At 40.0% G+C, this 12953-nt stretch overlaps 1 protein-coding gene across 13 annotated transcripts in view; it reads right to left on the bottom strand.

The window, feature by feature from the left end:
• The window catches only part of MAST2 (microtubule associated serine/threonine kinase 2), a 295348-nt gene that overhangs the window by 123737 nt on the left and 158658 nt on the right, over window positions 1-12953 (bottom strand). For 8 of the 13 annotated variants that reach the window (XM_053244173.1, XM_053244169.1, XM_053244171.1 and 5 more), the window contains one exon: window positions 103-197. In XM_053244173.1, coding sequence (XP_053100148.1) covers window positions 103-197 — 95 coding nt within the window. The remainder of the gene's footprint in view (window positions 1-102; window positions 198-12953) is intronic. The other 5 variants (XM_053244182.1, XM_053244170.1, XM_053244172.1 and 2 more) reach the window with 1 other exon arrangement.

Here is a 12953-nt window from a genome sequence, read left to right as displayed (position 1 = left end):
AACACAAGTTATCTGGGCGGTTTACAAGAGAATAAAGACCAATAAAAAGATTAAAACATTTCAACCATTAAAATTTAAAAGTTAAAACTATTAAAACACAACTACCTGCATGCCCATGGAGAGGAGAATGTGGTCGTGGAAGTGTTGGAGATGTGCTGGAGGTTACAATCAAGCTCTTTCTATTACTAGTTCGACAGCTGAAATAAAAGGAGGCACATTTATACTTTAATAAGGAGCAAAAATAATTTGAATTAATTACATAGAATTTTATTGCTCAAGAGGATTTGTTATCTGGTACTACCAAATGTTGGCATCTTTGATGAACAAAATTATAATAATGTTAATGCAAAATATGCATAATAAATCACAGCTATGGGACATAAGCATGTAATAACTTTTATTTGATGCTTCACTTCTCAAAACATTGCTACACTTTCACTATTTCAGCATTACACAATCATATACACATACAGACCCACGATAGCGGTCACAAGAGATATTTATTTAAAATGTACAAGCCACTTTTTGACAAAAAGCCTTCCATAGAGCAACACATAACAGGTTTAAAAATATGTTTAAAGACAACAGCAGCAACAATAAAAATTCAAACTATGCAGCAATAAAGAGCCACAAGCAATCTAAAGAGGGAAAACATTCAACTAATACTGAAGGTCTATTCGAATATGGCAGTCGTAAGCTTTCTAACATTTAACAGAAAAACTAGACAGGCTTCCCCCAAAGATGAAGCTCTAGAGTCTTGAGTCTGCAGTTGAAAAGACCCTATCCTGCAAACTCACATCAGAGGATGGAACACAGGGCTGTACCTGAAGATCTTCAAGTGGGCAAAATCATGTAGCCCACAGGCTGGCCAACCTGAAGTATTACTCTTAAGTACTTAGGACTCCAGGCAGAGGAATAACCCAGGTTTCAACAGCTCCCAGGTGCCTGGAATTAAAGTGTGGCACCTGAGCCAGGCAATTCATGGAAGCAACCAGGAGAAGTGAGCAAGCAAGGTGGGGGCAAGTTGCTCCCTCTTCCTCCTGGTCACACTAGCCCATCGCCTGCCTGAGCCAGATGAATGCAACCAGGAGGAGTGAGCAAACAAGGTGGAGGCAAGCAAAGCAGCAAGTCTGCCCCTCCCCCCACACACACTGCAGCAACAGAGCAGAAAGAAACTGAGGGCAACTGGCAAGTCTGTAATGTCCCACAATGGACATTCCTGGGGACAAATGGCAAGTTTTGCCCCTCCCATTACAGCAAAGGACCATCTTGCTCCATAATTTTGGGGCTGGCTTCTTTACAAAAAAAATTTTTTTTAATGTTTAGACCTGAAATAAACTGTTCTAAATATGTGAATAAGTTCTCCGTAGAACAATTCTCAGGGAAGACCAGTTATTCCCTGAGCAGTTACCCTGAGCAGTTACTCTGACAGAAAACAGGATACTAAACCTCTCAATCTGCTAATTGTTCCCACACTAAATGTCTACTGTCAGTCCTGGAGATTATGGGAAGAATTCTGATGCTTTTAGATACTACTCAGTCTTGCCCCTAGAAATAGTAAAGCAGAGGTAGCTGCAGGCCACATCCAATTCACCATAGCTTTCTTCCTCATGTTGTTCCACACAGAGACATCATGTGTTAATGCCTGCAGGTGAATTATTCCAGGGGGAAAGCCTCAGCAGGTATTCCCTCTGATTTAAAGTGTTCTATGAGCTCATATGATCCAATTTCTTCCAATTCCTTTTGTTCCCTGGCCAAAAGAAAAAAAGAAAAAAGAATGCTACCACAATAGTTGTGTTTTTGTGAGTCCTGGTTACATTTTAGAAAGATCAGTTTGTTTACTGAGGAAGGCTCACCTGAGAGCACCTGAAACAGACTGCTAAAATCTTATACAAGGTGCAACAAAATGCATCAAATGGAAGATGTCACACAAGCATATATTTTGACAGGGCACATCAATAAATAATGCATGCTCATGAAAATCTGTGATGTTAACTCTTCCCAGGTGTAATTCAGTTTCAATCTGTGGCATTTTTGCCTGACTTAAATGGAACATAGATTACACCCATCACCACGTTTGGTTACAAACTAAAGATTCTTCTGCTCATAGTTTAATTCTCAATCTTCATTATTAGCACTAGCTAACAACTCTATTAGCATAAGCTGCATCTATCAGAAGGAGAAGCAGCAGTCAGGAACCCCTCCATTTCAGCTAGACGGTCCCTCCCTCCAGCTAGAAACTGTTATCAAAGAAATCCAGTACAGTTCAGAAGGAGCAGCAACAAAACCAAGCAAAACCACATAAGGGCATCAAAACCAATAAACAATATTCACCCAGGCCCAAAATCTGTTGAAATAGTAATGTCTTGATCTTGTGTGTCTAAAAGCAGATAGGAAGGAGCCAAACAGATACTCTGTTAAAATAGCATAAACCAGCCTGAGTCTTCAGAACACAGTGGTATAGAAAAAAGTAAAAGAAAATGTGTAAGAACAAACTCAAATGTTGGAGTGTGTTTTAAGACTTAATATTTGTATAAGAAGATATCAGTTGGAATAGTGCCAAAAGAACTTTTTAAAACTCCCAATAACCATTACTGATCTCCAATGTATCTGAATTGTTTATTTGTACACAAGTTTACTACTGCCACAAAGAGGAGCTAGAGCATACTGAGTAGGAGAAAAATGATCACACCACTAACTCTAAACTAAAGTACCATTAAGCTGCTGTTCTAGTTCTTTTGTATCCTTAAAATGTTCTCTACATTCTTCAGTTGATTCATCATTTATATCCAACTGCCATTTAAGTAAGAGAGCCAGTACAAAATGTGTTTGCTTCACTGCATACAGTATGCAAAATGTTAAGCTTCCCTCTCATGCAGAATTGCACTTAACCACTTGCCTGACTAAGAATTATGATTAGACAAAACAAAAATGTTTAATATGGGTGAGTGGCTGAGGTGCCCAATCCCTGTGCTACAGCACAGTCTATCTGCTCCCCCACTTTCAGAGATACCAACCAACTTCTGCTTGCTTCTCCCCCTCCTCAGCAGGGTGGTACCTGACCCCCCCACTTCTCGTACTGGAGAGGAGAGAGGGTTTATGAAGAAGGGAAAGGAGAAAAAGCCAGCTGCTTTCCGCCTCCTAACAGGACTGGTGAAGGGGGAGGATAAAAAGCAGTCCGCCAAGCATTCAGAGCCCAGGTTTCATCTGAGTGCAAGACTCTACTACCTTGCACACCTGTGTTCATTGCAAGCATGAGGCTGGGCACAGCTGAAGGAATTTGACTGCAGTAGTAGAGAAGCATTGTAGATTAGCCTTAGAGAGCTTCAAGTTGGATTAGTTCTGCTTGATTCAGACAAAAAAGAGGATAACAAAGAGTCTGTGATGACTTTCCTATGAAGATATTGCATTTTATTCTCACCCATGAGGAAAATGCATGTGGGCAAGCATCTAACTGGCAAGCTCTCTTTGCCATAGTCACAGAAGAGAGGAAACTGGCTGCTGGGGTCTGTGAATTTTTGATCACTCTGCTTTTTTAAAAATAACTTCGGGGTGGGGGTGGGGGTGGGGCAGGGACTGCAAAAAGTAACTCATTGGGTTGCTGTAGGTTTCTTGAGGACCTCACCTCTGTAGTGTTAAGAGAATTGTGAATTTCCAGCGAACACATTATACTGAAACAAATATAGGTAGCAAATCATTAATAAAATATGTGGCATAACTTCTCTAGTATAGTATATCTGGTGAGTTTCACTCATTTTTACATAGAGTAAGCTTCATATATGTATTCTGGAATGACACATCTCCAACTTCATTTACTCTGGAATCAAACCTGAAACTGTTTGGGCAGTTTTGGTTAAAAACTCAGAAAGATGGCGTTTGTATGTACATCTGATCAATGATCATAATAAAGCTATTCATTCAGAAAGCTGACCATGTTTAGATGGTCTGCAACCAATGATATAAATCCTGTGTGAAGACTGTAATCCTAAATATACCTGCTAGGGAGTAAGCTCCCTAGAACATAGTGACTGACAACCTGACTAAATTTACTAGAAGCAATCCTACTGAAATTTAGTAGTTCTTTAAAGTCAGTCCTGGGTAGTACTATTGAATAATTTAGTCAGCATGTCAGCTGGAGGATTTATTTCAGAGTAAACATGTAAAAAGGTTGCATTGTACAGCAACAGTGTACCCCTATCCCCCATGACTTGAAGAGGTTCATGATTATAAAGTTTGAGAACCCCTGAATTAATTTCATATTCACTAGCCAGCCTGAGTGTTTTCTGTCATGTCCTGCAGTAACAGAGATTTCACAGACTAGCTGGCTCAATATAGCACAAAGAGATGGGGAAACAGGACTGATTTCAGGATCAGGTAGTGAAACTGCTATGCTGTGAATACAGGCAAATACTGCTTAACAGTCTCAATAAATAAAATACTGGGGGAGCTTGACCAACTATTCATTTTGTTGGGTGACTACTCTGATGAGGGACTGTTAGAGAAAGGAGGTCAAATATCCCTGCCAAAAAAGTGATATGCCATGAAATCACTTCCCATCACAACTACTGTCTCTGCTACCACATGTCCCATCTCTTCTTCGCTCGGAAGAGGAGAATTTATTTATTTATTTTTATTTATTTGATTTATATACCGCCCTTCCAAAATGGCTCAGGGCGGTTTACAATTAAAACAAACTTATAAAACAATGAAAAGCTAAAACAAATTAAAAATAATAACACAACAACTAACAATTTAAAAACATTTTAAAACAAAAATTAAACATTATCCCCAGACCCCAGCTCAAGAAGACACGTAGACTTAGTATGGAAGAAAAGGGCCACAACTTTGTTAACTATTACACAAGGCATGGCAGACTGGAACACCAGGTGATTAATCACCCTTAGAGAACAGTGCAGGCCAATAGAAGCAGGTCAGAACTCTGAAGTCCTACCCAGCACCCTACTGGGCGACACACCCTGGCTCGGGAATGGGAAGGTACACCCCACCCAATTCCGTCAAAGCCAACCCCCCCTTCTGTAAGAGAGGATCTGGATACTTCTAGGCATTCGTCCACCCCGGACCGCACAGCCCAAAGGTTGGAGAAGTCCTGAAGCAGGGTTCATGGCAATCATTCTCCCCGTGCCACACAGGCTACAAAGGAGCGATTAACCAATCACCCCTTTTACATATCCAAGGGTTCTCACCGATGTTCTAACCCTCAAATTACCACCCCGCCCGCACTGTTCCTGCCATTGTGGCCGACCTAACTCTAACTACGCACCCAGGACACAGAACGGAGTAGGCAAAAAAAACCCCAACAGTGGCCAATGCGTTGAGAGCAAAAAATTCCTACTCGGCCCCTTCAGGCGGCCAGTCACTAGACCCGCTCTGTACCGGGGAGGGAGGGAGGGGAGAGCTCCTTCTCCTGTGACTGCCTGGCCCCAACTGAAGAGAGAATGGAGAATGGGGCGGGGATCGGTCGATCCTGGCCGAAACCCCGCCCCTTGACCAAAAGGGTCAAACGGAACCCTTCTTGGGCTTCGTGCAGGACAGGCTGGGACAAACTCCCTCCCCTCTGCACAAGGCCGGGGTGTGTGTGTGTGTTAAGTAATTAAAAACCCGAAATCAAATTAAAAATTAGAAATTTTTTTAAAGCCCTGAAAGGCCAGGCCAAACAAATATGTTTCAAATATGTTTTGTTGATAACCCAGAAATAATACATCTGTTTGCAAGGCTGCTGCTAGGCAGAGAAAATTCACTTGTACATAACCAACAGTGGATTGGGATATAGAAGATCCAGACAATCTCTCAAGGAACTGCATTTGGATACAAGGTTATAGATTGTCAGCCCTTATATAACTACGACAACGACGACGAATATTTATATTCCACTTTTCAACAAAAGTTCTCAAAGCTGTTTACACAGAGAAATAAAAATAAAATAAATAAAGATGGATCCCAGCCCCCAAAGGGTTATATTGAAACAACATCTCAAACCTATTTGGAATACATCCAAATAACTCCTGCTGTCGCCCATTTCATGCTTGATTACATTGTACATAATGTATTATTTGGCAAAATGTGTATGGCAAAAAAACCCAGTATTTAAGGAGATCTAACACAATACTTTAAGAATTACTGTGGAAACCAAGAATGAAAATACTACCTATATTACATTTAGAGATATCCATACACTCCTTTAAGTAAAAATAACTTTTGTTACATGTGCTTAAGAGTTCCCAAGGCATTCTTAAAACCCATTATGGAACACTGGCCTCAGATATTGTAACAGGATAGTAGGTCTCAGCTTTCTGACAGCATTGGATCAGCAAGATAAAGCATGAGAACATTTTAGGAACAAGCGGAAAAGAGAGAGATGTGGACGTTTGTCTAATAACACAGGTAATTCTGCATCCATAAAGTAATTTTCAGGCTAAGAACCTGTTCATCAATGCATATAAAGCTATACTGAAATGGCCGTTACATTCATCACCAATAACCTCAAAGCTCTGTTTATATTTTCAGCTTCTCTTTTTCAATATTTACAATAGGATTGCGTGAAGCTTCGAAGGCCTACTTGGATTTGGCCTAAACAGAAAGGCTGTCTAGTTTATGCTCATTCAGATAAGCCATCAGAGCTTTGCTTTGGCCCATACCTCTACACTCCCCAAAGGTACTTACTAGACCAGGCAGAGAACAGGAGACAGATAAATTATCTTCAGTATGTGTCTCCTACCCCAGGGGTTGGGGGTGGTGAAATTTCAGCCCCAAATCGAAGGAAATCAAATTTGATTCAGGAATCCCTGAATCAAATTGGGAGAATCCTGAAGCACCAAAGTCGTGCAAAGGTTGCTTTGCACATTCTAATTTAGAACATACTGATGTTATAGTTTCACTAATGGTGCATTAATAGTTTCAGAGATGAAACAATGATTTTTTAAATGGCTCCACCAAGCCACCTTGAAAATGATATAGTCTTCATTCTTTTACATTAACTATCAGAACGCAATCATGTTTGCTGAATCCTAAGCAATTGTATGACTTTATTGTGCTATACTATGCCAGCATAGTGTAGTGGTTAGAGTGTTGGACTAGGATTGGGAAGACTTGGGTTCAAATCCCCATTCAACCATGAAAGTCTCTGGGTGACATGAGCCAGTCATGTATCTCTCAGCCTAACCTACCTTACAGGGTTGTTGTGAGGATGGAGGGTTTTGTGAGGATGGCTCCTTGGAGGAAAAGCAGGATATAAGTGTAAAAATAAATAAAATTAAAATAAATAAATTAGTGGTAGAAACCATGCACCTATGATCGACAGCGCCTTTACTATGGCTGACTTACAAACCGGACATCTGCTCCAACAACATGCAGTGACAGCTACATACAGAGTGCCTTTTTAACAATGAAAACAATTTGGTTGAGGATGCATATATTTCCTCTCTTCAAAAAACTGCATAACAGAAATGGGAAAAATCCTAATTTTCCCAGGATTTGGGTGATGCACTCCATTTTAGAGAAGATCCTTAATAGGATGTGACAACAATATAAGACCACCATCACACTCACCTCGCTCATAGTGGGTATAAAAGTCAGCAAAGGCCAGAGTTGCCATGTCCGATTCTGTTCCTAAAACAACTTATTGTGGGGAGAATTAAATCCTGTTCCTTAATCTGGTTTTTAATTTGGATCCCACTGGCCAAAATAGGACAGTCAACAGAACAATCGTATATATTGTTGAGTGAAGGTACACATAACTTTAGATGGACAGTGATTCCAGAGAACAATTTGTCTTGTCACTAGGAAACTAGCACACACTTCAGTAATCCAGGACATTTCTCAAAATATTCACCTGGGTCTATAGCAATAGCACTTACATTTATATACTGCTCTATAGCTGGAAGCTCTCTAAGCGGTTTACAATGATTTAGCATATTGCCCCCCAACATTCTGGGTACTCATTTTACCGACCTCGGAAGGATGGAAGGCTGAGTCAACCTATGAAATGCATATGATTTAATGTCATCATAGCTTACACCCCACAAGGCTTCACATGTAACTGAAAAGTTGGTTTCCACATGTTCCTATCTGCACTAGTGAATAGGGTGGGGTAGGTGTCTCCTGTCACAAGTACCAGTATTATCACATAATTCATTTCAGGACTGAATAATAGAAAACCTCCCATCTGGTGTTTTTTTTGTTTTTGTTTTTAACCTATCTATGCAAATCTGCCACACAGCTGCAGGAAACCCCAATTCCAGCTATGAATAGTCTACCCCAGCCCTCCAAGAATCTAGCTTGGAAAAGAAAATCTTCACTAATAGTCACAAGCCTACTGCAACTCTAAGGCAAGATCTTTGTTAACACTATTCACAAAAAGTTTTCTTTATGAGAAATAGATATTTTGATGATGAAAACAAACATTTACAATTTTTTCTTCACAATGCAGCAAAATACACAAGACTAAAACTGACATGTTAATGAAAGCACCAGCTGCACAGCAACATTAACTAGATATGGAAGTTATGGCTTTAATTATAGTAATTTAGAGATGGAAGCAATTTTGTAAGCAATGGTAGCACTGACAACAGGAATAATTAAGTCCTTCAAAATAGCTAAGAACAAGCAAGTATCTGGTAGAAGATTATCTGCACACTAAACAGGTATCTCTCCGAGAACAAATGAAATTGCTACTGTTCTCCATGCAAGTGATGCTTTGCATACCACTTTCTCTTGAACAAGCCCTATCCTGAACATTTTTTAATTAACATTTCTTTCACCCTCTTCATGATTATCAAAATAACTACAAGAATATTCTATAACACTATGGAATTCCCGATAAAGGTAAGCCTAAATTCAAGCCTAGTGAACTTTAAAACAATCTTGCAAAGCATTATTGTTTATGCATGCCTTCTTGGGAGTTGTGCAACTTTACTGTAAAGGTATATTGGCTTTGAGATAAGTTCTAAGTTTTAAAAGTGTTTTCATTGTATAATTATTGTGATCTGGCTTTTGCATGCCATTTTGAGCCTGTAGAGCTGAGCAGCATATATATTTGAAAGACCAAATAATTACCTATTCAATAACAGCCATTCAACTGTGATCAGAACATAATAGCTTAATAAGAGCCTTACTGAATCAGTACATCTAGTCAAGTATCCTATTTCCAGGAGTCATCAGTCAGATGTTTTCGAGAAGCTTACAAGTAGGGCAACTCATTCACAGGGTATGAATTTCAGCAGGAAGGGGATAATCTGGATTGTTTTCAAATGAGTGTTAGGCTTACAGCAAGCACTCCCTGGTAGCTGACATCCACCCCACCCACCCACCCCACACACCCAAAATCCCTAGGATGAAGACAGGAAGCATAGCTTGATTGATACGTTTCAGAATGACATTGCATTCTGGAACACATCAGAATGAGGACAATGCTTCCTACCCTCATTGTAGGGACTTATGAGGGGGAAATATAGCCACTTGCAAGCCACTGGGCCACATCACCATCAGAAAACAGACAGCAGCAGTGAAAAACAAAGTAAACGGGGATGTGGTGAGTTTTAGAAAATCTTCTCAACCCCAACAAATTTTATTCAAGCCAGAAGTTCAGTCTTAATTGAAATACCAACCCTCCATATATTTACTTAATGCCTCTTTAAACTAGTGCCAGTGACTACATCTTCTGGCAGATTCAATTCAGTAAGTTAATTCTGTGAATTATTACTACTTTATTTTGCTTGCACTGAATCTACTGCCAATCAATTTCATTGAGTACCCTCAAACTCCAGTGCTATGGGGGGTGGGGGTGGAAATGCCTCTTTATCCACTCTATCTACATCAGATATAATTTTTAAAATCTCTCACATCCACCCCTTAGTTATCTTTGTTAAAGTGCACCAAGCACTTTAGCTTTCATTTGCAGAGAAGCTGTTGCTACTCCTAAATCATTTTACACATTTCCCCCAGCTCTGTTACATGTTTAAGATGAAGATTTTAGGATTCTCCTGGTTCACCATTAAAGGAATTCCCAAGCTGCCCCAGGAATTTAATTTTGAATTAACAGCCTCAGTATCCAAGGCCTCCACCAGATACTACTTCTGCAGGGAACAGCCAGCAGACTATTTTTATTCACTCATTAGCTTGACCTTCTCAACTTCAAAAACTACCAGACGTAAAAGAAATAAGCCAACAGAAAGCCCATAGACGAACATTTTCAAAAGATGTCTTACTAAGATTATATAAAATCCCAAGGCAACTTGCACAAACATTAGGGTAAGAAATACAAGATCACTAAGAGAGAGAGAGAGAGAGAGAGAGAGAGAGAGAGAGAGAGAGAGAGAGAGAGTGAGTGTGTGTGTGTGTGTGTGTGTGTGTGTGTGTGTGTGTGTGTGTGAGTGAAGACCAGCATATTACAACTGGGAATTAAAAGCAAACCATATAACAAATAACCACAGCCTCAGACAAGCACAGCATTCAGAAATCAAAGGCATACAAGGAGAAAACTGTTGTTGCCTGCTACTGAAAGGCAGAGGAGATTGGGAAGGAGTGAACAGCCATGGGAAGAGCATTCTACAATCTGTGTACAAAAGATAAGACCCTTTATGACAACCTTGATGTCGGCCAACAAGGTAGACGACCCGCTGCTGATCTTGTGTGGTGGGCAATCATTCAAGGAAAAGGACATCAAATGTTTTGGGCCAGGGGTGTAGCAAGGTTAGAGTGAGCCCTGGGATAAAAAGTGAAAATCGATCTCTGCCTCCCTCCCTCGCCCCACACACCTTTTCTCTTCCTACTGGTTCAAGGGAGAGAGCAAAGAGCAAGCTGTCACCCAGATGGTGCCGCCCCCTCTCCCAGGGGAATGTTGGACCCCACCACCACACTTCCAGCATTTTATTATGGCTACACCCTTGTTTGAGGCCTAAGCCGCTGAATGCTAATAATATTTTATAGCCCACAACTGAATCAGACCCTAAAGCTTGATACTTTATGGTGAACCAAACTTTGGTCATTAAAGGGCTGGGATGCTAACCACATGTCCATTACTCTCTGTGGTGCCACAGCTGTATACTGTGCACAGAAGCTGATGGTTATTCATAGTTTTTAATAAGAGACACCCTCCCAACACATTTAATATCTAGGCATGACAACTCTCTGGGGAAAGTCCCACATCAGTGTCCTGGTGCCTTGCCATGTTTCTGTTTTGTGATGTACTGGCACCAGCTTCTGCTTTCCCACAAATATTGTATATTGATATTTTATTTGCCAGAAATGTTTCGCCCTCCCTTTCATGTATCTTTGACACGGTTCTAATCAAATGTCAACCCCACAAGCTGTCAAGGTAATGAAAGTTCTACTATATTGCTAAAATATTTATGTTCCCAAAAGTTATCTCCTCTTTTATGTGTCAAAGAGATATTTACGGTATTTAATAAACTAGTTTTGTCCAAGGAGAGGGTAAGGTTAATTCCTATGATTTAGTAAGAACCTACAAGTCTTTACAAATTAGCTATGTTAGATATAGGCCATACATCATACGTCAAAGTTAGACTGTGTCAAATTAGTATTTTTTGTAGGTAGTACCCCCACTTCATATTCATTCACAAACTTTTCACAGATAAGTACTCACCAGAAAACTATGCAAGGAACTACTTGCAACCATTCAACACTCCACCCTCAACTGCTAATGCAAACACACACTAGGGCAAATGATTTCTCAGAGAGAAGAAAGATGAGCTACAACACCCTTTCCCCCTCTGTTCATCTGCATGTTTATAGTGGTACCCAACTGACATTACCACAACTCTTCTTGAAACATGAATTAACAACAACTGCCACCTGCCTCTTATCTTCCACATACTGCAGAACTGCCACCTGCCTCTTATCTAGCAACAACTGTCACCTGCCTCTTCCATGTACTGCAGAAGTAGCCCTGGAGACATATAACTGTGTGACTACATCCTCAATTGAGCACTTTTGTACCTGAGGCCTTCTTGAGTCAACACCCTCTGGCTCTGGAAAACAGGAAATTGGAAGCTGCTATTTACATTATCAGAAAGCTTAATGAAAAATCTAGTATAACAAATTGTAAAACCTTACTTCTGTGGTCACTTCCAACAAGAGATCATTCTTCAACTGAAATAGCTACTCAGATTTAGGCTCCTTGCCAGCACCAGCTTTTTTTCTTTTCTTTTTTTAAAGACAGATGCCAAGAATGTATTACAAGTATAACCTACTTCCAGCCATTCAGTCCATGCCTTAAACATTATTTTGCAGAGGAAACCAGAATCTACTGTTACCTCCACAAAACCTTTAGTGGACTTTGCACAATGAATTTCAATGTAGCCATTGCATAAAGGCAAAATACAGCATAACTAGCACTAGATCCAGGCCTGTGCTATTTCATGACAGACAAATAGATAAACAAAAATAGCACTAGCCTGGATCTATTGCTAGTTCTGCTATATCTTGTCTTTATGCAATGGCTACACTGAAACTCCACGTTCAAAGATCACTAAAGTTTTTATGGAGGTAACAGTAGAAATGATCTACTTCACGTCTTGCTTTTGGTATTCTCAGAGGCAACTTGGTACTCACTATGGGAAATGGAATGCTGGAGTAATGACCTTTCAACAATTCAGTAGGGCTCTTTCCGTGGTTTTTAAGGAACGGGTTGGAGGATGTGCAAGCTGCAAGGGTCACGTTTAAAAAAATGTGCAAAAATGTGGTGAATGTCCACATCAGACATGGAGGGAAGGCGTGCACAGACAAATTAATTTTTTAAAAGAGGAAAGGGAGTCATGAAATGGCAAGACAATGCTCAGGTTGTTTTGCTAGTTACTACCACTCTAAACAGGAATACTCCAGAAATATTCGTTTAACATATGTTTAGTCTTTTATGTATTTATTTGATTGATTGATTGATTGATTGATTGAATTTATATACCACCCAATATCAAAAT

This window comes from Hemicordylus capensis, chromosome 4, assembly GCF_027244095.1.
Source record: "Hemicordylus capensis ecotype Gifberg chromosome 4, rHemCap1.1.pri, whole genome shotgun sequence".
Classification (NCBI taxonomy): domain Eukaryota; kingdom Metazoa; phylum Chordata; class Lepidosauria; order Squamata; family Cordylidae; genus Hemicordylus; species Hemicordylus capensis.
This window is presented reverse-complemented; position numbering and strand designations above follow the sequence as displayed.